This window comes from Mollisia scopiformis, assembly GCF_001500285.1.
Source record: "Mollisia scopiformis unplaced genomic scaffold LY89scaffold_2, whole genome shotgun sequence".
NCBI lineage: Eukaryota > Fungi > Ascomycota > Leotiomycetes > Helotiales > Mollisiaceae > Mollisia > Mollisia scopiformis.
In genome coordinates, this window is record NW_017263582.1 from 1,031,425 (window position 1) to 1,057,830 (window position 26,406).

General features: G+C 47.2%; 10 protein-coding genes across 10 annotated transcripts; 4 read left to right on the plus strand and 6 right to left on the minus strand.

The window, feature by feature from the left end:
* Positions 1–612: 612 nt before the first annotated feature.
* On the minus strand, positions 613–2,395 carry LY89DRAFT_574034 (MFS general substrate transporter; the record flags this gene model as incomplete). Its single annotated transcript, XM_018208717.1, has 4 exons — positions 613–1,185; positions 1,232–1,582; positions 1,633–2,199; positions 2,246–2,395. The coding sequence occupies 4 exons, from the start codon at positions 2,393–2,395 to the stop codon at positions 613–615; spliced, it is 1,641 nt and encodes a 546-aa protein (XP_018077673.1).
* Positions 2,396–4,768: 2,373 nt separating this feature from the next.
* LY89DRAFT_635573 (uncharacterized protein) lies at positions 4,769–7,639 on the minus strand. Its single transcript, XM_018211451.1, has 4 exons — positions 7,359–7,639; positions 7,279–7,311; positions 5,587–7,231; positions 4,769–5,538 (listed from the first exon to the last, which is right to left on the minus strand). The coding sequence occupies exons 1-4, from the start codon at positions 7,501–7,503 to the stop codon at positions 4,827–4,829; spliced, it is 2,535 nt and encodes an 844-aa protein (XP_018077674.1). The 5' UTR covers positions 7,504–7,639; the 3' UTR covers positions 4,769–4,826.
* Positions 7,640–9,326: 1,687 nt separating this feature from the next.
* On the minus strand, positions 9,327–9,659 carry LY89DRAFT_755204 (uncharacterized protein; the record flags this gene model as incomplete). Its single annotated transcript, XM_018221343.1, has 1 exon — positions 9,327–9,659. The coding sequence occupies one exon, from the start codon at positions 9,657–9,659 to the stop codon at positions 9,336–9,338; it is 324 nt and encodes a 107-aa protein (XP_018077675.1). The 3' UTR covers positions 9,327–9,335.
* A 787-nt stretch (positions 9,660–10,446) lies between these two features.
* Positions 10,447–11,347, minus strand: LY89DRAFT_777092 (uncharacterized protein). Its single transcript, XM_018222108.1, has 2 exons — positions 10,837–11,347; positions 10,447–10,782 (listed from the first exon to the last, which is right to left on the minus strand). Exons 1-2 carry the CDS (start codon positions 11,197–11,199, stop codon positions 10,492–10,494), a joined length of 654 nt encoding a protein of 217 aa, XP_018077676.1. The 5' UTR covers positions 11,200–11,347; the 3' UTR covers positions 10,447–10,491.
* Positions 11,348–12,337: 990 nt separating this feature from the next.
* LY89DRAFT_663774 (uncharacterized protein) lies at positions 12,338–14,272 on the minus strand (the record flags this gene model as incomplete). The annotated part of the gene is made up of 3 exons (XM_018212724.1): positions 12,338–12,488; positions 12,588–13,448; positions 13,485–14,272. 3 exons carry the CDS (start codon positions 14,270–14,272, stop codon positions 12,338–12,340), a joined length of 1,800 nt encoding a protein of 599 aa, XP_018077677.1.
* Positions 14,273–14,731: 459 nt separating this feature from the next.
* On the plus strand, positions 14,732–17,116 carry LY89DRAFT_755212 (uncharacterized protein; the record flags this gene model as incomplete). Its single annotated transcript, XM_018221344.1, has 7 exons — positions 14,732–14,944; positions 15,129–15,186; positions 15,302–15,456; positions 15,586–15,914; positions 15,969–16,035; positions 16,086–16,464; positions 16,516–17,116. The coding sequence occupies 7 exons, from the start codon at positions 14,732–14,734 to the stop codon at positions 16,740–16,742; spliced, it is 1,428 nt and encodes a 475-aa protein (XP_018077678.1). The 3' UTR covers positions 16,743–17,116.
* On the plus strand, positions 16,888–19,688 carry LY89DRAFT_777095 (MFS general substrate transporter). Its single transcript, XM_018222109.1, has 2 exons — positions 16,888–18,820; positions 18,894–19,688. Exons 1-2 carry the CDS (start codon positions 17,360–17,362, stop codon positions 19,215–19,217), a joined length of 1,785 nt encoding a protein of 594 aa, XP_018077679.1. The 5' UTR covers positions 16,888–17,359; the 3' UTR covers positions 19,218–19,688.
* A 1,440-nt stretch (positions 19,689–21,128) lies between these two features.
* On the minus strand, positions 21,129–22,227 carry LY89DRAFT_713814 (Ferritin/ribonucleotide reductase-like protein). Its single transcript, XM_018218079.1, has 2 exons — positions 22,046–22,227; positions 21,129–21,998 (listed from the first exon to the last, which is right to left on the minus strand). Exons 1-2 carry the CDS (start codon positions 22,131–22,133, stop codon positions 21,166–21,168), a joined length of 921 nt encoding a protein of 306 aa, XP_018077680.1. The 5' UTR covers positions 22,134–22,227; the 3' UTR covers positions 21,129–21,165.
* Positions 22,228–23,824: 1,597 nt separating this feature from the next.
* Positions 23,825–25,130, plus strand: LY89DRAFT_179059 (uncharacterized protein). Its single transcript, XM_018205598.1, has 2 exons — positions 23,825–24,224; positions 24,794–25,130. Exons 1-2 carry the CDS (start codon positions 24,022–24,024, stop codon positions 25,017–25,019), a joined length of 429 nt encoding a protein of 142 aa, XP_018077681.1. The 5' UTR covers positions 23,825–24,021; the 3' UTR covers positions 25,020–25,130.
* A 141-nt stretch (positions 25,131–25,271) lies between these two features.
* On the plus strand, positions 25,272–26,166 carry LY89DRAFT_179098 (uncharacterized protein). The gene is made up of 3 exons (XM_018205599.1): positions 25,272–25,407; positions 25,468–25,778; positions 25,830–26,166. Exons 1-3 carry the CDS (start codon positions 25,363–25,365, stop codon positions 26,005–26,007), a joined length of 534 nt encoding a protein of 177 aa, XP_018077682.1. The 5' UTR covers positions 25,272–25,362; the 3' UTR covers positions 26,008–26,166.
* The last annotated feature ends 240 nt before the right edge of the window (positions 26,167–26,406 follow it).

Sequence of the window (26,406 nt, forward strand, 5' to 3'; positions counted from 1 at the left end):
TTTGCGCGGTCAGCGCAGGCCGCGCAAATTGCGCAAATTGTGCAGTCCTTGAAGTGGCAGCGAAACCATCTTGTACATGATGATATGTTTACGAAGTACCAATATTTACTATGGTGCGGAGTGTAACGTGGTTCTCATCTCGCTCTGCCACTCGGGTATCAGGTTGAAGTAGGTGTCATAATACTGCTAACAAGACTTTGCAGGGCATTCTAGTGGATCAGACTCTGTAGTCACATCGCTTTATGCTATAATGTAACCCTCTTATGATATGTTTGTTTGCTATGAATATGAAGATTTCAATTCAATCTGAGGAGCGTGCATAGACAGATTTTGCATCAAGATCTAAGTCCGTCAACAATTGTGTACTTCAGTCATCTCCTCTATGAAATCAAAGTGATATACATGCGTTACCAAATATGTGCATATCCTGAGCATATGTATACATATATAATATACAACATGTACTCGCTGCAGAAGTAGCCTCCTGGCTCCTCTTTCCGTGAACATAATGACCATCCTTGTGATCTTTTATACAAACATACAATCATTCCTCGTAAGCCCATCCATCGCTATGCACGCTTAACCAAACAAACAACTCAGGCCCATGACCTTTCAAGAGCTTTGCTCCTCATCACTGGAACTATTCTTCACGTCATACCTAAACCCCTGCTCGGTCTCCAACTCCCTCTCCAAACTGATCTCTTTTATGAACACGAGACTAGCAATAAGCATCAATCCAGCAATGGCGCACATGATAATCCACACCATCTGTAGACTCTCAACGTATGCTTGAACAACGACTTCTCTCATGACACCCTGCTCACCCTCCGTGCTCCAAGCCTTGACGACTTGGACAAGGGAGCTTGCATCACGTGACCATTCGTCTGCGAACGACGAGTAGGCGGTGTTCAGGATTTTGTTCTTGAAAGTGTTCTGGAAGATGACTCCAGAAATGGCAACACCTAAGGTTTGACCAAATGCTCTGAAAAAGGAATACATTGCACCGGCAAACGGCAAATCGGCATTCGAGGAGGAAACTTGTGCGGCGAAGCCTTGAGCCGAGAATAGGATGCCGGTTCCAGTCCCAGACACGAGGGAGAGGAAGATCCATGATGGGACGTTTGTTGATTGTTTGAGATAGATCAGGAGGCCTAAGCCAAATGTTGTGAGGAACCAACCAATCCACTGGAAGAAGTTAGCTTACATCACTCTGAGAATGTGATGGACTCACAACTGATGGCCTATATCTTCCTGTCTTGGCAATTATGATGCCCACAACAACCGCAGCCGGCGCAACTGTGAAGGTAAAAGGGAAGATTGCAATCCCGGACTTGACTGGGCTGTAGTTCTTTGCGACCTCAAAGTAGACTGGCATATAGTACAACAGACTCCAAACAATGATTCCGTGAAACAACGTCCCGGCATATGCTGTGATGGCTGTCGGTGTATTGAAAAGACTTCGACGGATGAGTGGTTCTGGAGAGATGTATGTAGAGTATACGACGAAGCCGAGGATGCCTAGAACGCCAAGTATGAGTGGTACAAGTGTTCTCCATGAATTCCAGTCATACATAACCCCACCCTTCAGATAAAGTCAGCATAAGAAGGTTGGATAGAGACGTGGAAACATACCCAAGTAAGTGGAATGAGGAAGCTTGTAGTTGCAGCAATGAAGACAAAAGATCCGAAGAAATCAAACGTCTTCAGTCGTGCCCAGACAGATCCATCTCTCTTCTGCAGGCGCAGACAGAAGGGGATGCCAATGGCGGCAATGACACAAAATGGGATGTTGATCCAGAAAATCCATCGCCACGTCGTCTTCTCTGCGAACGTCCCTCCGATGACTGGTCCAAGCACACTTCCTATCGCCCATTGCAAGCTGATCACCGACATCCATTTCCCTCGCTCTCTCAGTGTAACAAGGTCTGCCAGGATGACATATGTCAAGCCAACGAGACCGCCACCACCTACACCTTGCACACTCCTCCCAACTAGCAATTCTCCAACATTCCTTGCAACGGATGCGATGATAGTTCCAACGAAGAACAAGACCAGTGCGGTGAGTAGTACTGACTTTCTGCCGATGATGTGCGAGAATGAAGCCCAAGTTGGTTGAAACACTGTTGAGCAGAGAAGAAATGATGTGCCGCACCAAAAGGCTTGGATTGCCGTGGTACCTTTCAGGCTCGTTGCAATAGTCTTACACAAATTAGCGGATCTCAAATGGAAAGAGTACTTATCATACCGGCAGTGCAACGGCCAAGATTGTTGCGTCAACAGCACAGATCAAATTGAGAATTGCCAAACATGCAAATGTGCCATAGAACCGCCAGCCTCGCTTCTTCTTGACTTCAACTTCCGTCTTCTCGAACTCTAAGCTCTTGGTAACTTCCATTGAGATCTCTGAGTCGTTGAGGCTTGGAATTCTGGCGTAAATCGGCACCGGCTTCCTTGGTATCGATATCCTTCGAGATTCTTGTGGCGGCGGGTACGGCATCTTGTATTGAGATTGCACATACTGCCCCCTTTCAGGGGAGCCAATATCAAAGTGGGTCGAGACTCTAACTTCCTCATCGAGAGAAGAGAATAGGTCTTCGGTGGAGTAGTCGGTGGCACAATACATGATGAAAAGGCTTCAAAAAGACATCCATTCTAAGCTGAACCACAATCGAGACCGCAGCCATATATTAAGACGCATGCTGATATCTCTGCAGAACCTGCTGAGATCCCAGACTATGGGAACTAATGCAGAAGGATTATTTTGGGGTCTCGAAATGCGCACTTGCAGCCATTCAAGAACTTGCTCCGAAAGAGGTACAGCTGCGACGGCCATGTGTCGCGTACCAACCTACACTGTAGATCCGACAAGCGGGAGTTCGCAAATACAATATGAACTACTCAACGAACGGAAATGGAGAGTGCGCGATTCCCTCAGTAAGCCCTTCAGATACTAGAGCCCGTTTCTGCAGCTCTTAGCAGGCTTCGCCGCAAGCGCTTCCAGTGGCACCTCCCACGAACGCCAGTCAGCCGCACAGTCGTGCATATCTAAGCCACAAAATAGAAAACCTTCGGCCACTTCTGCCCTACCAGAAGCGATACGATTGGATCTTGCCTTACATCATGATGAGATGAAAGCTTGCTGCCAGAAGACGGCGGGAGTCGAAGGATTCTGCAGATCTCGAGATGTGCTTCTACTGTACGAAGTACACCCTCATGATGACGTTCAGATCAACGGTCCGAGTGAGCATTTGACAGATTGCTGTCCACGGTCGCAATACGATCGCGTTCGGATTAGTAGGCAGTAGACACACGTGTGATAAGACGGGAGACAAATACTTACTACTGAACCACACACCGGCAGAGTCCAATAATCCTGCGTGTGTCGTTCTTCCAAATTCCTGCTTGACCGTACAACCAACCTCTCACATCACGACAGGTGCATCGTGCACACCCTCAGCATGAGGCTCCAAAATCTCGACTGTTCGCGGGGACGCCAATCCGACGCCAATCATGGAAGCCACAAGTATGTTGTGCTGGCAGTATGTCATGAATGGTTGATGCTTCAAGACGTGGCGCAATTTGGATGTTGTTTTGGATGTTGTGAAAAAGTCTACGCATCCTTCAGCTGTCAGAGGGGCGCCATGCCTCGCTAAACCCTACAGGCCTCCATTAGAACAAAGTCAGCCCTGAAGAATCCAACCCAAGTCCGGCGAAAGACTTGATAAGGACAGCGACGCGCACGTTGTGGGCTTTATTGAGACCCATTGCTATGCTCTTGAGCCTCAGTGGGCTGTTGGCTCTTCGAGATTGAAACTATTGATATCTTGGTCCACACAGAGGGGTTTCTGCTCAGCTACAAATGGCCCATCCGATCGGTTTTTCCTATGAACTTGTTTGCGAGTTTCTCGAAGGCAGAAGAGAATGCAGGTCAACTCGTGGGCCGTCAGCACTAGCAAGCGCGCTGTCATGTTTTTTGGTGTCTGTTACGGCGCAAGTCATGATTTCAAGCACAGCAACTCAATCGCCCCCACCATCTCATAGAATGTTGCTTCTCTAATGATGTCGAACCATTCAAGAGAACTTCTCCCCGAAGCTGCGATTCCTATTTACATCTGCCTGGGTGACATGACAAGTAATCACGTGATTACTAAAGAAGACATGTGGACTGCTCAGGTAGTTAATGAAATACCGGTATTTCGGTGCAGATGATGCAGCGAGATGTCGCTGGAAGCGCTTTCCTATGATTCAAGCGCTTAATGCAGTAGTTGCTTGGGGTCCAAGTGTCTCGTCACATGCAGCTCCCTAAATTGCGTCTGTGTGGCGCATGTTGATGTTGACTTATCACTTACACATCGCCTTCTCATCGCAGTGATACAATCCAAGTGGCCTATCGTTGCTACGCAAACCTATTTTCGCTTCCAACTGCATCGACGTGCAGCAGCGAAAGTCGGGGTTTACCGTGTTTGCATTTCTACGGTTTCCTCGCTTAATCTGCCGATAGGAAAAGGGGAGCTCGCAGAGAAATTCAACATTTGTATGCGCTCCTAAGGCTCAGCAGACATCTTAAAATAAGAACTTAAATCCGCGGCAAGCATTTCTTTGAATCTTCGGCATCTATTCTGTGTTTTCACAGACAGAATTATCGCTGTTGTAGCACGTCGCACAACCTTCCCCGGTTGCGTGCAGGCACAGCCCTTGCTGGAATGCACGAACGATCGCTCAAGGTTGTGGAGAGAGTTCAAGATAAGGTTAAAATTATAACAATTATGTTTCTATGTATAACCCGATGCATCAGATGTTAATCGTATTTTTTTCTTCTCGCAAAATCAACCCTCAGATTCAGCCCAGTAGGCGCCACCCGTCTTGAAATCCAGCTTCTCACTCAAATCAGCAGAAGCGTACCTCACGGCTCTCTTTCGCATTGCTGAACTTGTGCTATTGATGGAGAAGTTACCAAATCCTTCATAGGTCCCAAGACTCGGAGGTAGATCCGCAACTTGAGTTCCCCAAGCACTTTCTGTGCTGCCAAGAGTAAGAACCAATTCTTTGCCCTCGGTGAAGAATGAGTGATCAATCCAATTCTTGGTATACGGTTCTCCATTCAAAGTCGCAGATTGGATGTATATATTCTGATAGCTAGCATCGAAATTGATGTTTCTGATCATCGCTGTCTTGTTGGTGATTGGTGAAGTGACGGAAACACTTTCGAAGAATGGAGGAATGATGAGGTAGACGTTTTGGCCTGGGTTGGGAAAGAGACCCATCATTGAGAATGCAACGAATGATCCCATTGCCCCAGAGTCATCGTTTCCTGGTAAGCCAGCGTCCGTGGGTTGGAAGAAAGTGGGGATATAGAAGTGAGAGCGCTTTGCTGAGAGACCAGGTCGTCCAGCATAGTGGTATTGATAAACAGTAAGGAAGGCGGGTTCATTTCCGATGTAAGTGATGTCTTGATCATGAAGATAGTTCAAACGATCGACAAATGCTGCAGGGCCACCGAGAGTAGTGATCAAGGTTGCTTGGTCGTGGGGCACAAAGCTATCACGGATGAGCGAGCAGGTCATTATCACATTATGAAGATCTTACAATGAATACTCCCATATCGAGCTCTCAAAAGTCTCGGCTCCGGTATTCTGTAGTGAACAAACATCATTTTCGTTCGTGTCGATGTTGCTACACTTTAATGGATCCTGAAATCCGAAAGTCTTGTTCAGATATCGAGGTTGGAAGAAGCCCACAAATCCGGTATTCACATTGCCGTCGTAAATGTTGTAGGAGGTTTGATCTGCCTTGAAAAGGTTCTTCCAATTTCCACTGCGACCGGTATATTTTTCCACATCGCCTTGCTTCCCAAGGCCAGCTGCAATTTGCGTGATGACGAAGTCGTTGTAGGAGTATTCGAGAGTTCTCGAAACACTTCGCGTCATTGTTCCGAAACCTTTGTAGTCGAAGTCCTGGACAGGGATATAACCCAGAGACTTCCAGCTATCTAGACCACCTCTGCCCTCGTTAGACCAATCATAGGGCTCATTTTCAGCGTCGTTCACAACAGCTGCATAGCCAAGCTCCCAGTCGATTCCGTCTGAAAGGCCTTTCAAGTAAGCGTCACCAAGCACATTGTCAGCGTTGGAACCTCCTTGAGTGTATCCTTTGCACAGACTCATGCGGCAGTCAGGTAGCCAGCCCTCATGCACATAGGTGTCAATGAGCGAACGAATCTGCTTTGTGACAGTAGCAGGATCCAAAACTGTCAAGAATGGCATCTGAGATCTGAAAAGATCCCAGATACAGTAGAAGGAATCGAAGTATGGTTCATCACTTTCCCACAGCGGATTCTCTCCTGTGTAATCCTGAGGATTGACCATTGTCCTGTAGATTCCTGAATAGAAGTTTTGCAACATCGAGTCATTGACCCCACTCCTGTTCACCACAATTGGACTGATTTTGTTGCGCCATTCGGTCTCAGCAGCAGTATGAGTTGCCTCAAAATTGAATGATGGAATTTCACTCTCCGCGTTTGAACATGCTTGGTCACTGCTGATCAGACTGACTCCTACTCTGGCAAGAATCGCATTGTCGCCAGGTGACTCGAAGCGAATGAAACCTCCTCCTGGAAGAGGATACCCGTTGATCGATCTTGAGATTTTCAAGTCCTTGACATCAGTGCTTGCGCGACTGTTGGCATAAATTCCATTGTCCCGGATCGGTGATCCAGAGAAGTCCGCACAAAAGTAGGCAATATAATTTCCACTACCAAAGCTTGGCAAGAATCTTGCATTTCCCTGCATTCGGCCAGTCTCGGCATCAACGGAGATACTTGCATTATCTTGGCGAGAATCCGAAAGATCCGTAAGGTCCATCAAGATGAGTGGGCTAGAGGCATTACCCTCGGCCTCCATCGCTGGAAATTTAAATCGGAACAGTGATGTATGTTGCGTGGTTGTCATGTCTACCGAGACTCCACTTGCAAGCTCGATGCTGAAATAGCCAGGAGTTGCAACTACAGAACTGTTCACGTATGGAATCTTTCTCGATTTTTTCGGGTACACACATTGATCGATATCGTCGCCCGGGCATGCACTGTAGGGAAACAGAGCAAAGTTTCCCAGCGACGGAGAGCCGCCCGTACCAGAGTCATGCATTGAAGAGAATCCCGTGACATTGGAGCCGTCATCAGTGAAGCCGCCTTGGTTGCTACCAGAATCAGTATCGGCTACGGCTTTGGCCATGCCTGGACTATGTTAATTATGTCTAGGACAGGAAGAAAGAACTGCTAACCGTAGGGTAGGGTAGCTCCAGAGAAGACATTCCCTAAATATTATTAACACCAGCGTCGTCTCGCAGGAAGAATGCCGTACCTCCATTGCTACTTCCGATCAATTGATTCACATATTGCAAAACATCGTATGATCCACTTGTAGAGTTCTGAGAGACAACGGATCCGATCGCAGCGGCAGCAAGCAACAACGAGAGACCTTGACTTCGTGCCATGTTGAGAGACATTCAGGGGCAACAGAATCTCAACGCCACCAAGCCATCTGCCCCACGAGGGGGCGGGACGGAGATATAAATCATAGCTACTTGCACGACCTAAGATTACGATCGGCTTCCGCTATCAGCAGCACGTTACATGATAAAGGTTGAAAAAGCTTAAAGGAGAAGGTGCCATGGGGAAGCATCTTGAAATGCACGAGCGTATGTAAAAGCTAACCGGGATGGTGTTCCTGATGCTGATCTCGGACTGGACTGCCGAAGTACCCCGCTCAGGTCCAGGTACCCCTCCATCTTGGCCCATCGTAGACTTCATCATTTCCGCTTCTCGCAACTTTAATCTTCCTTTCGCATTCGCGAAGTTTGCAGATATACTTTTGTCAATTATTCTTCGATTCCGAAAGGATTTCCCATCGTTCCCTCAGGCACGTTGTTGAAATCGCATTCGTTGCACTCGAGATGATCACAAGCCGAGCAATGTGTTGTCCCTGGACACTCCATCGATGCCGGGGTGTCACTACCGCAATCGCAGCAAGTCATCCACATGACAGGGCTTAGTGCAGCTACACACTGCATCGATCTATTGGTAATGTCTGACCGATTTCTGTTGTGTCTTGTTGTTTTGTCCTAGTCGCTTCTGCGTTTGTCCTTTTCTTGTGCAACCTGCCACATGAGGAAGTTGTCAGAGCGTACATATATATTGCTCTACCCCCATGAGTTATTCCCACATCGTTCAAGTGACTCTTTTCATTTATATAGCTTACATTCAGAAGGTCGAGTGATCCGAGGCGGATTCTGAGTCAGGAGCAATATATTTTGAAGGCGTCCTACCGAAATCACACAACTCCGCCACCCAGGACTTGGAATCTGGGGATTCAAAGTTGTCACGACTTGCAGGGTCACTGAAGCAGAATTCCTTGAATTGTCGCATTTGTTGCACGAAAGAATAGCCTTGTGGGCATCACTTGTTTTTCGACAGAGAAGGTAGAGCTTCCTGTCGTCACGGGATATGTGCTCCAAAACTCGAGAAATGACTCGAAGCCGCAAGATAAAGTCTGAAAGAATGGACTTCAAGTACTTCCTTTAAACACTGATCTATAGTCCCTCAGCCTCTTCCATCCGCCTCCAGAAACCAAGTATGCGATACATTGCAACGCTCACATAGCTTGTGACCGCATTCGCATCTCCTGCCCTTCGAATCCACTGCTTCATTTCCTTCAGTCGCTTCCCCCAGCACATGCAGCAATACACATGCCATTCCTCTTTCCATTTGAGAGCTCCATCGGGCTTGTTGGAGACTGGGCTCGTGTTGGAGCGTTGCGAATAGTTTGAAGTATTCTCATTTTGCTTTGAGGATGGCCCAGAACCAGACTGCAGATCCATGGTGAAGTGTACGGGTTGAAAGGGAGATAGCGGTGGTGTATCTGATTTCGTTCAGGCGAGTTCTAAGACGAACCTTGGGAACGCGAATTTGAGTAGTAGGAATGATGTCTCAGAGAGATATTTATCTTATCCTTTGCAGGCTACAGCTCATTCTGAGACAAGAGTAGTGAATGAGATGGCGTAAAAATTTGGACAAGGTAATATTGTTCCTGAATCTTTAGGATAATATAAGAGGGAAAATTAGAATTTTCGAGATTCCAGATAAACAAGAGTGTAAGTCGTTCTTACACTATTTCATCTTTCGAATTTCGCCTCGTTGTTAGGACTTAGCCTGTTTATATTGTCCCACCATATCTGGAACAATATTATCTTATATTCCAACTTTTATAGTAAACTATTCACTAGTATTGTTTATTTCCTGAATCTTGTATCATGACTCGTTTTCTACTATCGCATCCCACTCATACCACATCGATCTCTCTCCCTTGATCCTCATCTTCATCCCCGTCTCCATCCTCGTCTCCATCCTCATCTCCATCCTCATCCTCCATCCCAAAATTGAGACACCAAACCTCCCTCTTCACATCATAGTATTCCTCAACATCCTCATCTGTGTACAACTTCTTGTCCAATACATGAAGAACCTGGATACGTCCGCAATCGTCGCAGAGCTCATGTTGGCATGAACATTGATTCGGCAAGTTTTCGTTGAAATCGATAGCGTTGTCTTGCTCGCAGTCGCAGCAGAGGAAGGTGCCTAGTTCTCTGAAGCGGGAATTTGACATCTTGGTTATTGTTATGGTTTCAAATTGGTAAGAGTTGTTAATGTCTTGAACCCTTCTTTGGAATGCAAACGTATTATTTAGTCGAGGTCCCTTTTGTGTTCACAGGAAATTGTCATGTGATTCAAGCATGGAAACAAAATATTCATAGGAAACTTTCTGTGACACCTCTGTAGAGTGCAGTGTACAAAAGCGATGACCATCTAGCCGCATTACTCTTTCTGCTCGTGGCAGTCACGAAAGGTATCCCGCAAGAGTCAAATCCATCCACTAGCAACAATGTTTGAGAACCTGTTGGAGAAGATAAGGTTCCCATTATCCCAGTCTGAATCCTAACGTTGGATTCTATAAAGTGTTGAAGGGACTGCAGGTAGTGCTCCCTGAATGAATATACATTCTTCTACTTTGGGACCCGAGTTCAACTTAGCACGAATACCTTTCGAATTTCGAAAATTGGTATAGTAGTACAAGAACCAAGGACGATAAGTGGTTTATGGCAGAGCAAGAATTGGTGGATGCGGTGTTGGATTATACCAAGAAGAATGTCGGATTCCAGCGGTACAATGTTAGCTCCAAATTCTCCCAGCCTCTTTTGCAACCAGGTACTCCATATATCAATTATTTCCTGCCCACAAGCGGCATACTGGTTTTCGGAGAGAACTTCAAGCAACGGGATACTAACCCCGAGCCTAAAAGGCTTCCGGTGACCGACATCGTGAGATCATTGAAGTGTGGAATTGAGAAAGCTTACTATAATCAATCAAATGCTCACTTATGAGCAATGAGCCTTCCATTGTCTGAAACTTGAATTTTACTTTGAGCTTGGTGGAGTGAGTTAAAAGTTGCCGAAAATGCGAAGCCATTCTTCCTCTTCTCTTCCATACCTAAGACTCGGTGGCATTGCAGCCTTCCTGCATTCCTCGAGCACGAGCAGATCTCCTACTGCTTGGTACCACATATCCTCCTCGATATCAGGGTTCAAGACCATGTCCACCAGCATTTTGCGTAGTATCTCATCTTGCGGCCCGTAACCCTTATGTGAGGTCTTCCCTGGATGGTATTCTTGCTCGTACGGTTTCTCTCCATTTCCGTGCCAAGAATCCTCATTTTCAGACATTGGGAGCGCCTGTACCACGTTAGACATATGAGAGTAGCAGTGAAACTGTCAGTTACTTCTTACCAATGTCAGATTATCATCAGTATGTACAGTCACAGCTTCGAGGCATATACCAGATCTTTCGTAGCTCAGAATGCCGAGAATTAGAAGCAGACCAATTCGTTTTTCGTAGTTATCGTCGTCAATTAATCTATGTAGCGCCGAAGCATGCTGACCAGTAGGTTCGACCAACAAGGATTGGTCTTGTACCGTAGCTTCTGTCTGAGGTGAGGACAACTTTTTCTCGACTACACTCCCCTCATCCACGGCTCCAAGGTGAAGTCTTTGCAGAAAAGTTTCACTTGTCTGACTGGGTGTACGAGTTTGAAATGTTGAATATAGATGTGGCGGCACTTGTTCTCTCTCCTTTTGGGCCTTATTCGTCATGGCCTCGATGGAATAATGTTGTCCATAGGTTCTCGTGGGCTGCTGTGAAACGACCAGTTCCCGTGGATCTATGCAAGGGCCTGGTGGCACTTGAACACTGTGAACTCGCACGATGTTCAGCCCGCTATCACAGATCCTGAATACTGCAGGAACCTCTGCGGGAAAGTCTGCAGTAACCAAAGGTGCCGCCGAACGAAAAACTCGACTTGTCCGGTCCCCATAGCTCCTAACAGCCGCAACCACGTCTTTAATCTTGACGACATTATCTTCCGTCAATTCATGCAGCTGGCTGCATGGACAGCACCCTTTGACCCCACAAGCCGGGCACTCGCTCTGTTGGCAGACCTTGCTATTGCGACACCAACAACAGTGCAGCATTTGTAGATAATCTTGTTCGTCAGAAGTCGACAGCTCCCAGATGGTGTTGCATGCTAACGGCCCGCAAACTGTACAGGTATCCCACGACTGTTGCTGTAAATTTCCTGCGAAGTCCTTGCATGTCGGGTTTCTGCAAATCGTGCAAAGCGATTCCGGTGTGTATAGTGTGACTTGACTACACGTCCAGCAATGGCTTACAATGTGTGTTGTCGAGCAAGGAGGATGGTCGTTCTTGTGAATGTTGTCCATGGCTTATGTCGAGGTGCGTGAAAGCTATTGGGAGGCGTTGAAAACGATAGGGATATCAATGACTTCAATGTATCGATGGACAAATGATATCTTTCCATTCATAGCAGATGTACTTTGAAGATAATGCTGAAGGTTCAATTTAAACTGCATTTGACATATGGAAGGCACGCAGGAGACAGAAGAGAAGGAGCGAATATGATACAAGCTTAAAAGTAAGGGAGGCACGAACCAGATATTTAACGCTCTCCGGAGGGGCAAATGTGAACCAATGTTCGTACCGCTTTGAAGAACTTTGGGTGACAGAATGTTTGGAATGTTGTGGTGCTTTTAGGCGATAGTTGCCTCGCAAACATAACCTCAACCTCTTGAAGAAGCCTTTTTTGATTGCTGAAATCTCTTGCAGAAATAAAGTTACACTATCATTCCTGATCTTGGACCTCTACTTGAAGGAGGCCAGAATAAAGGCCGGTCTCTCAACCCAAGCGAGTCGCTACCGGTACCGCAGAAATGATCACACTTGTTCTCGCCAAATTGTCCTCCGCCCACTCTCGAAAATAACTCTGTTGCAAGTCGCACCGTAAGCGAGTAAATAGCCCGCCTTTGAGTTGCCCGTCTTCGGAAAGGCCTCAAATTGTCTTTGAGGTAGCGAGAACAAGCGACCTCTTCAAAACGTGGAAGATGCCGCTATTCACGTGAACGTGGGGCATGAGAGGAAAAGGCAAAAACGCAAAATTGAACACTTGTTGAAGTTCCCGACCTACATTCGACCTGGACATGTTCTCAGACATTGTAACAATTCAGAGACCCTCGCCTTCCCATACAAACCACCTTCATCATCAATACCAACACTCAAAATAACCTCATCATCCAGGTAGCCCACTCCCTTTTCCCTGATGTCTGTCTCCTCTCTTCCCCATGCATATGCGATGGTTGTGGTGTAGGTAAATCGCCCCCATTCTCCCTTTCCCGTCTCGAGGTCAATCGGTGAGTCGTCCCAGATCTCTTCGATAGTCCAACCTCGATTCGTTTCATTTGCAAAGAGTATAGGATGCTGGCTGACTGCGAGCATGTTGAAAGGCGCTGTCGCAGACCAAACAACAAAATATCGCTCATATCGAACAGGCAAACCATATCCATTGACATGCTTTCTCTGAATTGCGGCAAAGAAGACGATATTTGAATTTTCACGAACGCAAGTTGCGTTCGCTCTTTCGCACAGAATAAGTTTCAATGCTGGAGTGGCTTGGTGCCATGATGCATCTGCCATGGAGTGGCCGCTGGCTAATTCTTCTGGGGTAGGATCGCTCAAACAAGGTTCCTCCAAAGGATCCGTCATGTTTGTCGTAGTAAGTCCGCTTCCGACAAGCTGTGCGAAAGTACGAGTAGTGGAATTTAAGTCGTATTGAATGTAAGATGTGGACGGTGACGTTGAGAACATAACCCAGTTTTTCTCGTACGATCGGCGAGTCCAAGGAGGGTTTCGAGTGAGCTCTGTCAAGGTCGGGTATGTCATGAGAGGACCAGGTCCCAAGCGTCTAGGAGATGACGAGAATGTTTCCTCAATGGTTGGATACACAGTTCGCAGGTCGATCGCCCAAAGTCCAATGCACGCATATCGCGACCTAATTTCAAATCGTTAACAATGATTGACAACATACAAATAGCATTGGGCTACTTGCTGTGAGACAACCATCAAGATTGGTTCTCCTCTGCCAGAGTAAAGTAATTTCGGGTCATGAAAGCCAGGAATATCTGCGAGAACTTGCTCCATGCCTTCACACTTCTCTGCCGGGGTTGGTGGCACATTGACTTCAAGCGGAGTTGTAACGCAACGAAGTCCGCCGCTAGGTCCTAGGATTCTTAAGTCGTCTTCAGTGCAGTACTTCTCCTTCGATATGGTAGACTTCGTAGATTTCGGATGGCAGATATTCGCTTCGCAGATGACGTTTCGTCGATATGCCTCGTCATTGGGAGCAACCATGTTAACAATGATATATTGATTGTTTGCCCAATGTGGAAGTGCGAATATGGTAGGATTCCAGAATGTTCTTTGATCTTCAAACAATGCTGAAGCTGGTGACATGGATATATTGTAAAGGAGATTCGGAAGTCGAATATGACCAGTAAAACGATTGGGCTCTTGAGGACATGCTGCAAGTCCAAGAATTGGGGCTGGAATTCTGATCTTTTCATCAGTGGGCCCATTATTGGGCGAATCCGCTTCATTTAGCTTTGATTGTGCGACATCGATTTGTTGATGCAAATCGAGATGATGTGAAGCATTGAGAAATGGATGAGTGATTGGAATGTGTAGTTGCTCTTGAGGTGTGAAGGTCTTGGTACAGAATGGTGCCGTGGGTGTCTCGAAGGTTCTTGATAGTAGGATAGAGCACAAGTAAAGCGCTGCGACAGGGAAGAAGAGGCGTTTTAAGTATTGCCACATCATCTTGACAGTGTGAGCCACCGTTTTTGAGATCAAGACGAGAATAGCAACTCAGCGAAATGGCAAATGTTTGACACGCGCGCCGATTTGCAACCTGAAGGAAGGAGCGATGAGAATTCAATCAGACTGTATACATCGATCACGTGGTATGGAATTGTCTAGATGTCTTTCAGCTACAGACTTCATCTCTTCGTCGGGTCGGTATGATGACTTGCGAGACAATGATCTATAGGTCTGAATGGCGAATAAATGCGAGAATAACATCGTGTTGATGATCTGAATGAGAATGGTAGGCAGAACTGGATCGCACTTGCCATATCCATCATCATCATCTCCACGCCAAAAGAAAGTCCCAAACAGAAATTCAACGTGCAATCAACAATTCAGTCATCTGAGTACTACTCAATAAGCATACCGCATTCTCTAGGTATTTAATTACCTTGCAGCAAATAGGCCAGAACTATGAGTTACAGATCGCTTTATTCAACACCAGAGAATACTCCTCTGCGCCCTCAGATCGTCGAAGCATCAACGCCATGGTCTGAAGTGAGTCTAGAGGATCATGCTTCACATCGCTTCGAATCCCCAAGAGGATATAGGAAACTCATTCGCAGCTTTTTCAGAGCACACTTACGCAACTGGAATCGAACGCTGTGGCTAGCAATGTTTCTGGCCGTCGGTGTCTCTTGGTCACTACTGGGCGGAACGAAGTATATGGTCAACATACCAGGCAATGAGGAGACTCTCAACCACCAGACCAATGTTGATGGCATGCAATTCATCGATTCAACGCATCCCTACATTCATGTGGGGAACTCTCACCTGCAAGACAACTCATCTGCTGACACTGAAGGTGCAGTACGTCGGTCGCTGGTTGTCAACTTCAGATGGGGTCCATAAACATGGATCATTCCCAGGTGGTCTCTCCGAAACTACATGACGGTAGCTGTCTAGCTGACCAGAATCCAGGTGTATATTTTGACTTTGCAATGAATGGCAGCGCAACCGTATTGCTCGCCCTCCACAACAGAGAGAAGCAATCACTACAATCAGCGACAATACCCGCAAAGCCACTACCGGCTCTACCCTTCTTGCCCTTGACGAACACTTCGAATGCCGCTCCGATATCTCTGTTGGCTAGAGTCGATGATGATGAGTATATCGTGCTTCCCAACGCCACCTCGATCGTCGCAATCCGCAAAGGTAATCTCAACAAAGCAGTTCGCCATGATGTCCGCATCATTGCTCCTATGGTAGGAGACCATACCACAGAGACGTTGCAAGTTGAGGGATTATGGATCGACGAAGGGGGTCAGCTGATGCCTATTGAAGGCACTCCGGTCGATGAAGACGAATGGTTGACGGGAAATCAAGCAGGAAATCAAGCATTGCCACCTGCCTCAACAAAGAAGAAGATGCTAGAGATTGTCACTGATTTTCCTGGCTCTATGGCAGGTCGTGATAAACATAAAAATACCAGGACAGCTCGTGGCATATTAGGCGGTGTGATGGGATGGGAATCCTTGTTGCCAGACATGTTTGGAGCGGATCATGCTACGATTGGAATGGACGGCATGTGTTTGATTGAAGACTGTATAGGTGGTCGCGGGAGTCCATTTGGGCTCGCTGATGTCTTCTTCCAGAGGTTGGCCGTGTCCATGACTCGAGTAAGTGGTGGCTGACATCATTTTCCTTGTAGTGGTCCAGCCGGGACAGATGAGTATTCTCATGCTTGGATCTTCCAAGAATATACCCCAGATGTTATTGTAAGTGTCCTGAGATGATCTGGACATTGTCGAGCTAATGGATGCCGCAGGTAATGAACATCGGTAACTCCGATTGGGATTCATTCCAATCTCACTATCAGGAATATAACAAGACATTATGGGAATTGAGCGTTGTCTTCGAAGAAACGTATATATCGATGATCAAGGCGATCAGAACGCTTGCATATCCCAAGTACTCGACTAGCATCGACTCTCGTTACACCTACACAGCAAGGAATGCTGCAGTAGGGATACCAATCTTCATCATGAGACCATTTCGAGGACAACTTGAGCAAGCAACGCACTCGGTGGTCGACAGGCTTCAGAAGGAAGGTGATAAAGCGATTTTCTGGCTCGATACCTCTGGTTGGCTCAACACAGAAGTGGATTTCCAAGGTAGAGCCGAAGATCAAGACTTCTTCTTAGACGGTATGCTCCCATCCATCATTCTGATTCATAGGTCCTAACGATTTACTATAGAAGAGAGCCCATCCAAGCAGTGGCGTCTGACCGAACGAGGTAACCAGAGAGTCGCGATACTACTGCACATGCATGTTTGTAGGTATCTTGCTCGAGATAGGGAAAAGTGCGCTTTCCTGCCACCGGAAATATATCAAGGCAAAGCACTTGATCATGAGGCGATTCATTTCGACGAATTCCTGGAGAATGAGCGAGAAAGGAAGCTGAAAAAGATGTTTTGGAAGTAACGCGACTGAATCGTGGTCGTCGGGCCCGGCGATTGGGTTGCGATGCGTTTGCGTTTGAGCTCAGCGGATGATCTGCAGTGCCTGAAAGCTTCGTTCGTCTGATGTGGGAGCATTTCTTTTGATACAACATTGCTTCTTTTCCTAGGTAGTTGTTAGAAATGAAATAATATAATCCTTGAATTGTCCTCAGACGTCAATGTCTCCAGTCTGGCGAGACACCCCTTGCGAAAAACCTGGAGGCTGGCGCCTTTGCCGCTTTCTGCCCGAGCTGCAACGACATCATCGCTCGCTGCAAAAATGGGTGTTCTCGGCTTTTGCCCGCCATGACTTCGAAATTTTGCTTTTTGCACAACCAAGAGCCATTCATCCCACCATTGACAATGGACTGAGTATTATTACATATTATGGATGAGTCTCATGCCTCTTCTGATCTCGACCACTCATCTATCATCATTATCAGATCCTCACATTCTTTCCAAAGCTCCCCGCGTTTGACCGTCCAAGCTCAATAAGCACACGACCTCCCGTCGACCCTTCAATCGTCAGGAAGGATATCTCATTTCGCGAGAGCTTCGCAGATATTGCAGAACTTCTACCGTTTCGTCTCGGCCCTAGCAATGGCCTCGAAGGGCCTCCAAATGCCGCCAGGAATGGACCGTCGGAAGTCGTCAACAGCTCACTATAGCTCGTTTGCCGTACCTCCTCCGAGAAATCGAGGGCGACCACCAATTTCCCCAACAGGCTCCGGTGGCTTCGATGGTTCTACGAATGCTCCAAGTAATGGCGGCGACGGAGATCATGATCCTCACAACTCTCCTCTGCCGACGAAACAGCTAGTGATACTAGCTATTATTGCTCTGGCAGAACAAACAGCACTCAATTCAATATCGCCATACCTCCCAGAGATGACCTCTACCTTCCCCGAAGTCGATGTTGGGCAAATAGGACTGTACGTTGGGACAATAGCTTCGAGCTTCGCCTTGGCACAGTTTGCGACAAACTTCTTTTGGGGCTGGCTGTCGGATCGCATTGGGAGGAAACCAGTCGTCATGCTGGGGACTATACTCACTGCTGCATGCTTTCTGGGTTTCGGCTTCTGCAGGACGTTATGGCAGGCTATAATGGTACAGGCGCTCATGGGGTTGGTCAATGGGAACCAGGGAGTCATTTCAACATGTCTGGGCGAGATCACGGACAGGAGCAATCAGAGCAAGGCATTTGTTTATCTGCCAGTCATATATGGAATTGGTGGGATCACTGGGCCGGCTGTGGGAGGGTTACTGGTGTTCCAGGAACATCCATTCAGGAAGGGCGTCAAGAATCCGTATCCATATCTCCTACCGAATCTGTTCTCAGCTGTCATACTGGTTATCGACCTTGTTTGCACGGGATTCTGGCTGGAAGAGAGCTTGGAAGAAGCAAAGGAGCTTCCACCCCTCAAGAAAAGAGTTGGCAACCTATTTAGCTGGATCTGGCAATTCACGGGTGGATCACATCGGCCTACATATCTGCGCAGTCGAGGACATCGGGATTCGAGACATCGAGTGGATGGCGGGGTGGATGGGTCAGACGACGAGACCTCAGATCAAGACAGCGAACGCCAATCTCTTCTATCCATACCTGAGATCTTCACCAACAATGGCAATCACTTGTCAAGCAAGGAAGTGTTGAACAGAGACACGATTATTCTGCTGAGCACGTACCTTGTATTTCAGCTTTCGAACATCTCGTACAATTCTCTGTACCCTATTTTCGCTTCCTCTCCAATGCCAACAGGCCGCGAGCTTTCACCCGAAGAAATTGGTCTTTCCCTCTCCTTTGCAGGTATCGTGACAATTGTATTCCAAGTCGGTATCTTCGGGAAGCTGAAAGAAAAGATGGGAAACAAACGCACATACCGCGCAGGGTTATTCCTATTCTTTATCTCCATGATGATGATGCCATGGGTTGGTTACAACGATTCGCGTCCTCTGTTTGGTCTAGGCACAGGCAAAATCTGGTTGTGGATCGAGTTGGGTTTTGTGCTGCTTGTCAAAACCGTTGCCGCAGTGGGGGGGCTGACAAGTGCTTTGTTGCTAGTAAGTACTGATGCAAGAAATAACTAGATTGACTCTGGGCTCCTCCTATACATACTAACATCAGCTCCTGTAGATCACGAACTCAGCACCCAATCACTCAGTCTTAGGTACACTCAACGGGCTCGCCCAAACCCTTTCCGCAGCCGGCAGAGCAGCAGGTCCTTTCCTCTCAGGAGGCCTCTTCTCCATCGCCACTCGTGTACATCCCAAAGGCGAAGCATTAGCATGGGGAGTCTTCGGCGGCATCGCATTTCTCGGATGGCTAGCCAGTTTCGGCATTCGAGGCGAGGGACTCGAGAGCGCTGAATTTGATGAGGAGAATGGAAGTGGAGAAGAGGATGATGACGATGACGAGTATAATGATGACGAGGATGATGCCGGTGTGGGCAGACGGTAGGCTCAGGTGTACAGAATTGGTTGATGGCGCGGCGTTTTGGTGTTTGTCTCGGGATAAAAGGCATAGCGGTAGATGGTTACATGGCATAGATGATACACAGACTGCCGTCAGCGGCTGGTTTGGTAGAGCGGAGTATTGATATTATGCATATTGAACCAAATGTCACTCAAAGTTGTGTATGGGCAAGCTGCTCTCGAAAGTTCAAGATTTGCTCATTCTTCCAGATACGGGCCCAACATTATCGTAGAAAATGCTACTTCCATTGTCGTAATTTTTGGTAGCAATATGTTGGTTTGTTCACTTTTGACATTAGTAAAGCCGAGTTGCTAGGTTTAATAGCAGTTTTGAAAGATAAAAAGACTCTGACAAGGCTATCATTCGCCGCAACAAGGACAACAGCAACAACGGCAACAACACATCCTCCTGTACCATGTCCGCTCCGCCATCCCACCAACCTCGACAAACGACGCCGGAGCCGGTCGACATGCAGCTGAAGGCACAACCGGCCCAGACAATTGTGGAAGCGGCGACAGGAGACGAGAAGGAGATAAAGAAGGAAGAAAGACGAGCTTCGCTGAACGTCGTTATATACTCTTTGTAAGTAGAAGACTAGGTACTGATCATGCCATTAGGATTGCTCTCAAGAAAGATTGTCGCCGCCGATCAACGTGAATGGAGTAAAATGGCTTGAGGCTCATAGAGTGGATAGCAGTTGAGCTTTGAGATTCACTTTTAAACAGAATAACGCTTGCTGCTCGATCTTAGAGAGCGACTTGATAGAGATATCAACCGATTCACTTGTTGCTATCTGCTCTTTGGAGGTAGGAAGACTACTGGTGAAGTAATGAATCTTCAAACTTGTTTGAGAAGTCTATCGGGTCAACCTTTTTCCGATCGTCTATATAACGATAGAATCTCTGCCTTGAAAATCTTTTTACAAAGCTTCTGAAGGTGTCAAAGGTTTATAATCACACGACCAGACAGATCACCCGGATCAGATGGCGGCTGGGTCTGCTTGTCTTGTGATTTTCTTTAGGGGCCGGGATATGGGTGGCTGGAACTGATATCTGTTGTTCTCAAGTTATTTTTTGTTGTCAATCGTTTGTATGCTGTCAACTGTTGTTTTGTTGTCAAGATTGGCATATTGTGAGTGAACAACCAGGTCAGTATGAGACTTAACACCCGGGTTCAAAGCTGAGCGAAGAGTAGACGTATAGTTGTCTGCTGTGACAAACGCCCCGGGACCTGGTCAAGTTTGCGCTTCAAAACCGCGATTAATCCTTGATATGGTTTCCATAGGTGTAGGATTATGCGTTTGTTCATACACGAACATATCTTCCGTTATATACCAGATTCAATAAAACGTTCGCTCGACCTATCCTACCTCCGAAGACATTCACTAATTGCACACTTGGATTAGAAATTGAGAAGAAGTGAATATTGAAAGCCTTATGTCAAGCTTCGCCTTTCGCAAGATGGGCGCTCAAAAGCCGTCTTGCCTTTGTGGACAATCTAACGGTGAGCTTATGTGCTCTTATGTGCTCTTGGGTTGCGGCTCACTCGGCTCAGGGCGGCATTGGCGTTCGGGTTGTTTTCATGTTTACTGCCTTTGTGTTCTAGCCGCTTCATACTGTGGTGAAGATGTGCTTGTTGTCATGCTCTTGCTTGTGGTCGGATTTTGCGTGTTGTCAATAGTACATTGTTATCACATCTTAGAGAAAGTGAATGTCTGATTTGCTGCCCAAACATTGAAGTCCTGAAAATGGTGGACCAAGATAGGACATTCTCCAGCTCATTCTCGAGAAATCTTGATTCACTACTTTTGAGAATGAAAAGTCCTCAAAACGTTTGAATTTTAAGGTATAAGTAATTAGAAGACATATGATTGATGTCTATACAAGAAATGAAGCACGCTCCTCTCCCATTCAAATTTCATGTCCTATCCACCTTATGCAAAAACAGAAGGGTAAGCATTAGTGACTTCCACGATCGCAGGTCCAGCAGCTACCGTATCATCCGTGATCCTGTCCTTGCAAGCAGTAAGAACAACATAGCTCTGTCCATTGACACCATTTGGCACAACAGTCGTGAAGCCACCCTCAATAGCCATGGCATCAGAATAAATTGGTCCAGTGACAGTGATGAACGCAGCATAGATTGGCGTATTCTCATCAGCAGCCTGCAAAACGTATCCTAGAGTCTCCAAAGTGATAGTCTGGCCCGAAACAATGGTACCACTTGTGCCGAGAGCGACGGAAGGGAAAGCCTTGAGGGGCAACATAGGCTTGGCAGTGTTGGCAGATGGGCAAGAAACTATGAAGCCAGCGGCGAGGGTATAGACTTCGTCGAAGTCCAATGGATCGTCGAATGGTTGCGGGAAAGGCGATTGATCGAGAGCAGCGCGGATGTATGAGCTGTGGCGCGACTCGACGGTCAGTATGGAGCCTGCGTCTGTGAGGTAGGCCTTATTGGCGATGGAAGCAGCGGCTCCTAGGTACGCTGAGACTCCAACGCCTTCGAGGACGGATGCTAGGGCGACGAAGGACTTCGGGTCCGTGGAGGGGAAGGAGTAGGTGCACTCTTCGACTGCGGCAGCGCCGAGGGCGGTGCTGAGGAAGGAGACGTGGGTGGTTTCGTCGAAGGAGATCTCCTTGAGGTTATCGTAGAAGGGATCTGCGAAGCCGGCGGCGATGAATTCGGCTTGGGTGTAGTTGGCGAGACCTTCGCGGTAGAATTTGTCTTCCAGGTGCTCCAGAGTCAATGCGTAGTTCAGGATGCCGACTGTCAGGTGTAAGTATGATACTGTGATTGGGCATATGGAGGCTTACCATCAGTGACGCCTGCTGCTTGTCTTTTGGTGATAGTGCCAGCAGATACGAGAGCTGCAAGAGCAGCGAGAGAGAATGCGTGCTTCATTTTGAGAGAATGAATGGTGTAAAAGAGTGACTAAGTGAGTGAACGAGAAGATACTTCTAGCAAGATATTATGAACGAGGAACAAGTTTAGGAGGAAGATGGGAAAGTGAGGAGACAGCTTCTTTATAAATTCTTCTCAAATGAGTTCGGGCATCACCTGGATGGCCCCGAAGCCAACAAACTCACTATGGACATTGAGTCCCCTTTCGAGCTACCATGTTTATCAGATCGAGCTACTCCACACTTTCACACCGTTAATGCCAACCGTTTCTGGATGGGAGGAGACAAGGAAATTGCATCCCGAATTTGGAATGCGATCTTCCCGCAAAGTTCTACTCGGCTCGTGGGACATCCGTCTTCATCTCTTCAACAGTGCTCGAGACCCTCATGCTGATTGGATCGTATACAAGGTCTGGAGAACTTCAGTACCGGGTCCTTGGGAGCATGCACTTGGGGAAATGATGTGTGGCAACGACCAATGAGAGGGGGCTGCGAGATGAGCCTCGACTTAAGCTTAACAGTAGCGTGGACTAAGGGACGATCTTGTGCCCGATTCATGGTGACCAAGGAACTTTTGCAAGCCGATTTCGCGCATGCCAAAACTCGGCAGTCTGGAATGTGATGATGTCGTGGCTTTGTGACTCGCTTGAGTCCTCGGTTGACCCCTTTTCTGACTGAATGTTTCGGATAGATGCAGAGTTTTGCTGAAGACAAACATTAAAAGCCTCTGTTGTGTGGAGGAGGAGTTCTATAGAGAATTGGAAGAGAAAGCGCAAAAGCAAGACAATTCTTACCTCTAATTGCGTCTATTTAAGAGCACTGAGCAAAAAGTGCAGACGTGTCTCTGGCATTGAGGTAGCACGTGATTGAGCTATTCAGAGTTCCATGTCTCCGAGTCCTAAACAGCTGCTTCAAGAGTGCTTGACAACCTCTCTACGACGTTGTCTGCCCAGACCTATAGCGGAAGCCTCTGCGAGTGTCTCTGCCCAACAAAGGCGGAGGCTCACGTGCACTTTTCTGGAATGGAATCATCTTCTCGGTCCCAAGAAAAGAAACGGCTGAGCTATCGTCATATATGATCATCTTTAGGGATGATCAGATTGCGGCTGAAGTGAGAAGTGGGGATGCGTGGGCTGGCGTGGGATGTTTCATATTTTCATCTGAGCTGATCCCAAATATCCAACCAGACTGCTGGTACCAAGTCTGAGGTTCCTTCCGTAGGCGACCAGCAGGTCAGCGGGAGGGCGGAGTTGCTGGAGCTTTCTTTGTCATGATATTATTCATGTATCCCGAGAATAGTTTTGGGGCGAAAAGAAAGGAGAGAGAATATACGGAGTACGGCTTGTGGAACCCTCCTAAGCGCGGAGCGCTTGTTTGTTTCTCTCGCCGAAGTTTGCGCTGGTTCTCGATTACCTGCATCACCACATCCTGCCTCCTGCCTACCTCTTGCCTCACCTCTTGCCTCACCTCAACAATACGATCGTGCAGCATATGATGTGCATACGATAACCGGTCTTCTCTTCTTTCTCCTTTTGCGACCGTCCTTTGTAGCAGCATGTCGCTGCCTCGGGGCTCTCGTCATTTGCTTCGAGTTCACTCCACACATCTGCCTACCAACCCTCAGCTCATCATGGTTGAAACACCGACGTCTGAGGCATCGATGACTCCAATGCCGAGCAAACTCACGATGCTCAACCCTCACGACATATCATATCTGTCACCAATAAGACGGAGAGGCTCGTAAATAGGGCTGAGCAAATGTGGCTACTGAGCGTCAGCACTTGAACGATTCGCCACACGGCGCTTGCTGGGTTGCGGCCGATACGGATAGGAAATTTTGTGTCCTTCTCCGACGAAAGTATCTTTCTGATTTCAGGATCCACGGCTTGATGATTGACGGGCAGCCACAATCAAGGGAACAATGCTCATCCGTCAGTCAAGTACCCGTCGGTTCCTGCGCTGGCGTTCATGCAAGGCTGTTGAATGGTGCAGGCGGCATCGATTCCTGCTTCTCGATCCGACCCCAACGGATCTGGAATCGCAAACCATCCAGTCGGTGTAAACAGCGAGCATTTGGACAGAGACCTTTTTTGTACGTATCTTTTTTCGTTGCAGCTTCTCAAATCTTTTTCATCCTTAGCATGTCGGAGGCCACTTCTGACAGGCTAAAAATGGATGTCAGCACCAAAATACTCGCGTGTCGTTGCCATAAGTCTTCCTCATATGCGTCTACTCGCTTTTCCTTCTCACCAGTCAACGTCCAGAAGTCCTCATGTTCAAAGAATCCCTTATAGATATTAAAAAGTCGAAATTCCATCCGTTCACTACGGACACGGATTAGGATTTCCTGCCTAATCCCTCGTTCAAGTCGGACGATGGCTCAGACGTCCAGGGACCAGGGCCAGCACCGAGCTGTAGCCATACATATTCAAGGACGGAGCTTCGATCACCAGAGTGAGACACTAGCACGTGGCTCTAAATGTTCTAGTAGTTTTCTAGTTACACGGGGCTGAACGAAACGGTGCCTTATTCAGGCTTGGAATTCATTGTCCCTTGTCCCTTTACGCTTGCCTCGAGTTACATTCTCCAGTATTTCTTGGATTTCTCGTCTTCATGACCAGCTTTACATTTGACTCACTCGTCCTGACGTATCCACTCTAGTGAGATATATGGCATTACCACTCCCACTAGTTCGTATTCCTCTATGGGGTACCGGACTGCGGTCAATATCTCGGATTCTTATCTCTATACACGATCGTTACACATTTCTGAAGGCTTCTTTCTATGCTTCTTTCCATGTTCATGCGTATCCATTTTAGTATATATTGTTACTGTACCTCCTTTGCTATTTCCGTTACGCTCATCCTACAGACCTGTATCAACATAGCCTTCTACTGTCAATTTCTCTCCCAACGGAAAATTTGGAAGGCGTAGTCACAGAGGGGAGACCGTTTATCTGGCCCAAATCCGCGTACTCAATCACACGCACTGCCACGAGTGCCGCATCCTTCCTCGCCTTTAAGAAGTGCCGAGAATCAATTACTTGAATTCAACATTTCAACACTCGCATCAAGAGATCATCATTAAGACCCATATCATCATGCCTCCTTCAGGAAGTTCTAGACGATCCCAGGGCGGCCACAGTTCTTCTAGCAGAAGATACACGACCCAAGTGAGTCACGGGCTGTTTTTCGTAACTACCCCTCCTTTTAACCCCTCATGAGAACGGAATGGACCTTCACTTCTGCTGGGAAATTCATGTCACAAGAAATCATGTCATCTCATATAATATCCCTCATCTTGTGGCATGTGACAAGATTCTGACTAAATTATAGCAGAACATCGGCGACATCATTCAATCTTTGAACACACACCGAGTCAATACTCTCACCGAACTCTGTCGTATTGAGCGTATAGCTGCTTCCGGGTCCGAGGATGACCAGCTCGCCTTCCAAGAGCCCATGACCTCGGCTTGGAGTTATTATGTCAACTCCAACCAAATGCTCAATGAGCTTCGAAACCTCACACGCGACTACCCCTTTAGTAGCGATGTTTTGGACGATGCCAAATGGAGAGTAAGCAACGACCCTGCGAGCAATCGCACATGGAACTATGCTTGGTTGGTGTTGATCAAAATGAAAGACGAGTAAGTTCAGGAAATGCCTGCAGTTGACTACAATTCTGACTTTCGCTGCAGTGAAATGATTGAAGCCTACGCAGCTTCTGAAGCAGCCAAACCCGAAATGTGGGCTGGACGAACACCTGATGACGAGGAAGCACAGCAACTTGCTGCTTGCTTCGCTTATGCTTGGAATTCAGCTCTAGAGCAGATGTTGCGCCATTGGGATACTGCCCCATCTAGAACTGGCAACTGAACACTGTTCACAGACTGTTGCTTTTCAAAGCAACATCAGAAGGATACGAGATACACGAGCCACGGGGCGTATGAATCAATAGATCTCTTTGTTTTTCTGCTATGATTTTTTGAATTTCTGGGATTTCTTTAGCGATTGATGCATAGCGTGCAGGAGCAAGGATACTGGGTTTCTTTTGGGAAGCGTATCAAGGCGCAAAGCGATGGATCTCATTTTCTGTTTTCATTCATTTCTACACTATCGATTTTTGTTTCGTACCTTCCTGAAATATGAATGCCACTCATTCTTGCTCCGCCATCAAATACTTCTTCATTGACTCAATAACTCGTGTTTATGCATAGTTTCCAGGCTTTCAACTTTCCTTTCGTGTTGCTGTCACTTGACCAGATAAACTCACAG

Coding starts and splice junctions, on each gene's coding strand:
- LY89DRAFT_777095 (XM_018222109.1), top strand. CDS start 17,360: ATGGCCTCGAAGGGCCTCCAAATGCCGCCAGGAATGGACCGTCGGAAG. Junction 18,821..18,893: donor TGACAAGTGCTTTGTTGCTA/GTAAGTACTGAT, acceptor CAGCTCCTGTAG/ATCACGAACTCAGCACCCAA.
- LY89DRAFT_179098 (XM_018205599.1), top strand. CDS start 25,363: ATGGACCTTCACTTCTGCTGGGAAATTCATGTCACAAGAAATCAT. Junction 25,408..25,467: donor TTCATGTCACAAGAAATCAT/GTCATCTCATAT, acceptor ACTAAATTATAG/CAGAACATCGGCGACATCAT. Junction 25,779..25,829: donor TTGATCAAAATGAAAGACGA/GTAAGTTCAGGA, acceptor CTTTCGCTGCAG/TGAAATGATTGAAGCCTACG.
- LY89DRAFT_179059 (XM_018205598.1), top strand. CDS start 24,022: ATGATTGACGGGCAGCCACAATCAAGGGAACAATGCTCATCCGTCAGT. Junction 24,225..24,793: donor TTTGGACAGAGACCTTTTTT/GTACGTATCTTT, acceptor TATCCACTCTAG/TGAGATATATGGCATTACCA.
- LY89DRAFT_635573 (XM_018211451.1), bottom strand. CDS start 7,503: ATGTCTCTCAACATGGCACGAAGTCAAGGTCTCTCGTTGTTGCTTGCT. Junction 7,312..7,358: donor GATCGGAAGTAGCAATGGAG/GTACGGCATTCT, acceptor AATAATATTTAG/GGAATGTCTTCTCTGGAGCT. Junction 5,539..5,586: donor TCGATATGGGAGTATTCATT/GTAAGATCTTCA, acceptor CATCCGTGATAG/CTTTGTGCCCCACGACCAAG.
- LY89DRAFT_713814 (XM_018218079.1), bottom strand. CDS start 22,133: ATGAAGCACGCATTCTCTCTCGCTGCTCTTGCAGCTCTCGTATCTGCT. Junction 21,999..22,045: donor AGCAGCAGGCGTCACTGATG/GTAAGCCTCCAT, acceptor TACACCTGACAG/TCGGCATCCTGAACTACGCA.
- LY89DRAFT_777092 (XM_018222108.1), bottom strand. CDS start 11,199: ATGACGAATAAGGCCCAAAAGGAGAGAGAACAAGTGCCGCCACATCTA. Junction 10,783..10,836: donor CTGATGATAATCTGACATTG/GTAAGAAGTAAC, acceptor AACGTGGTACAG/GCGCTCCCAATGTCTGAAAA.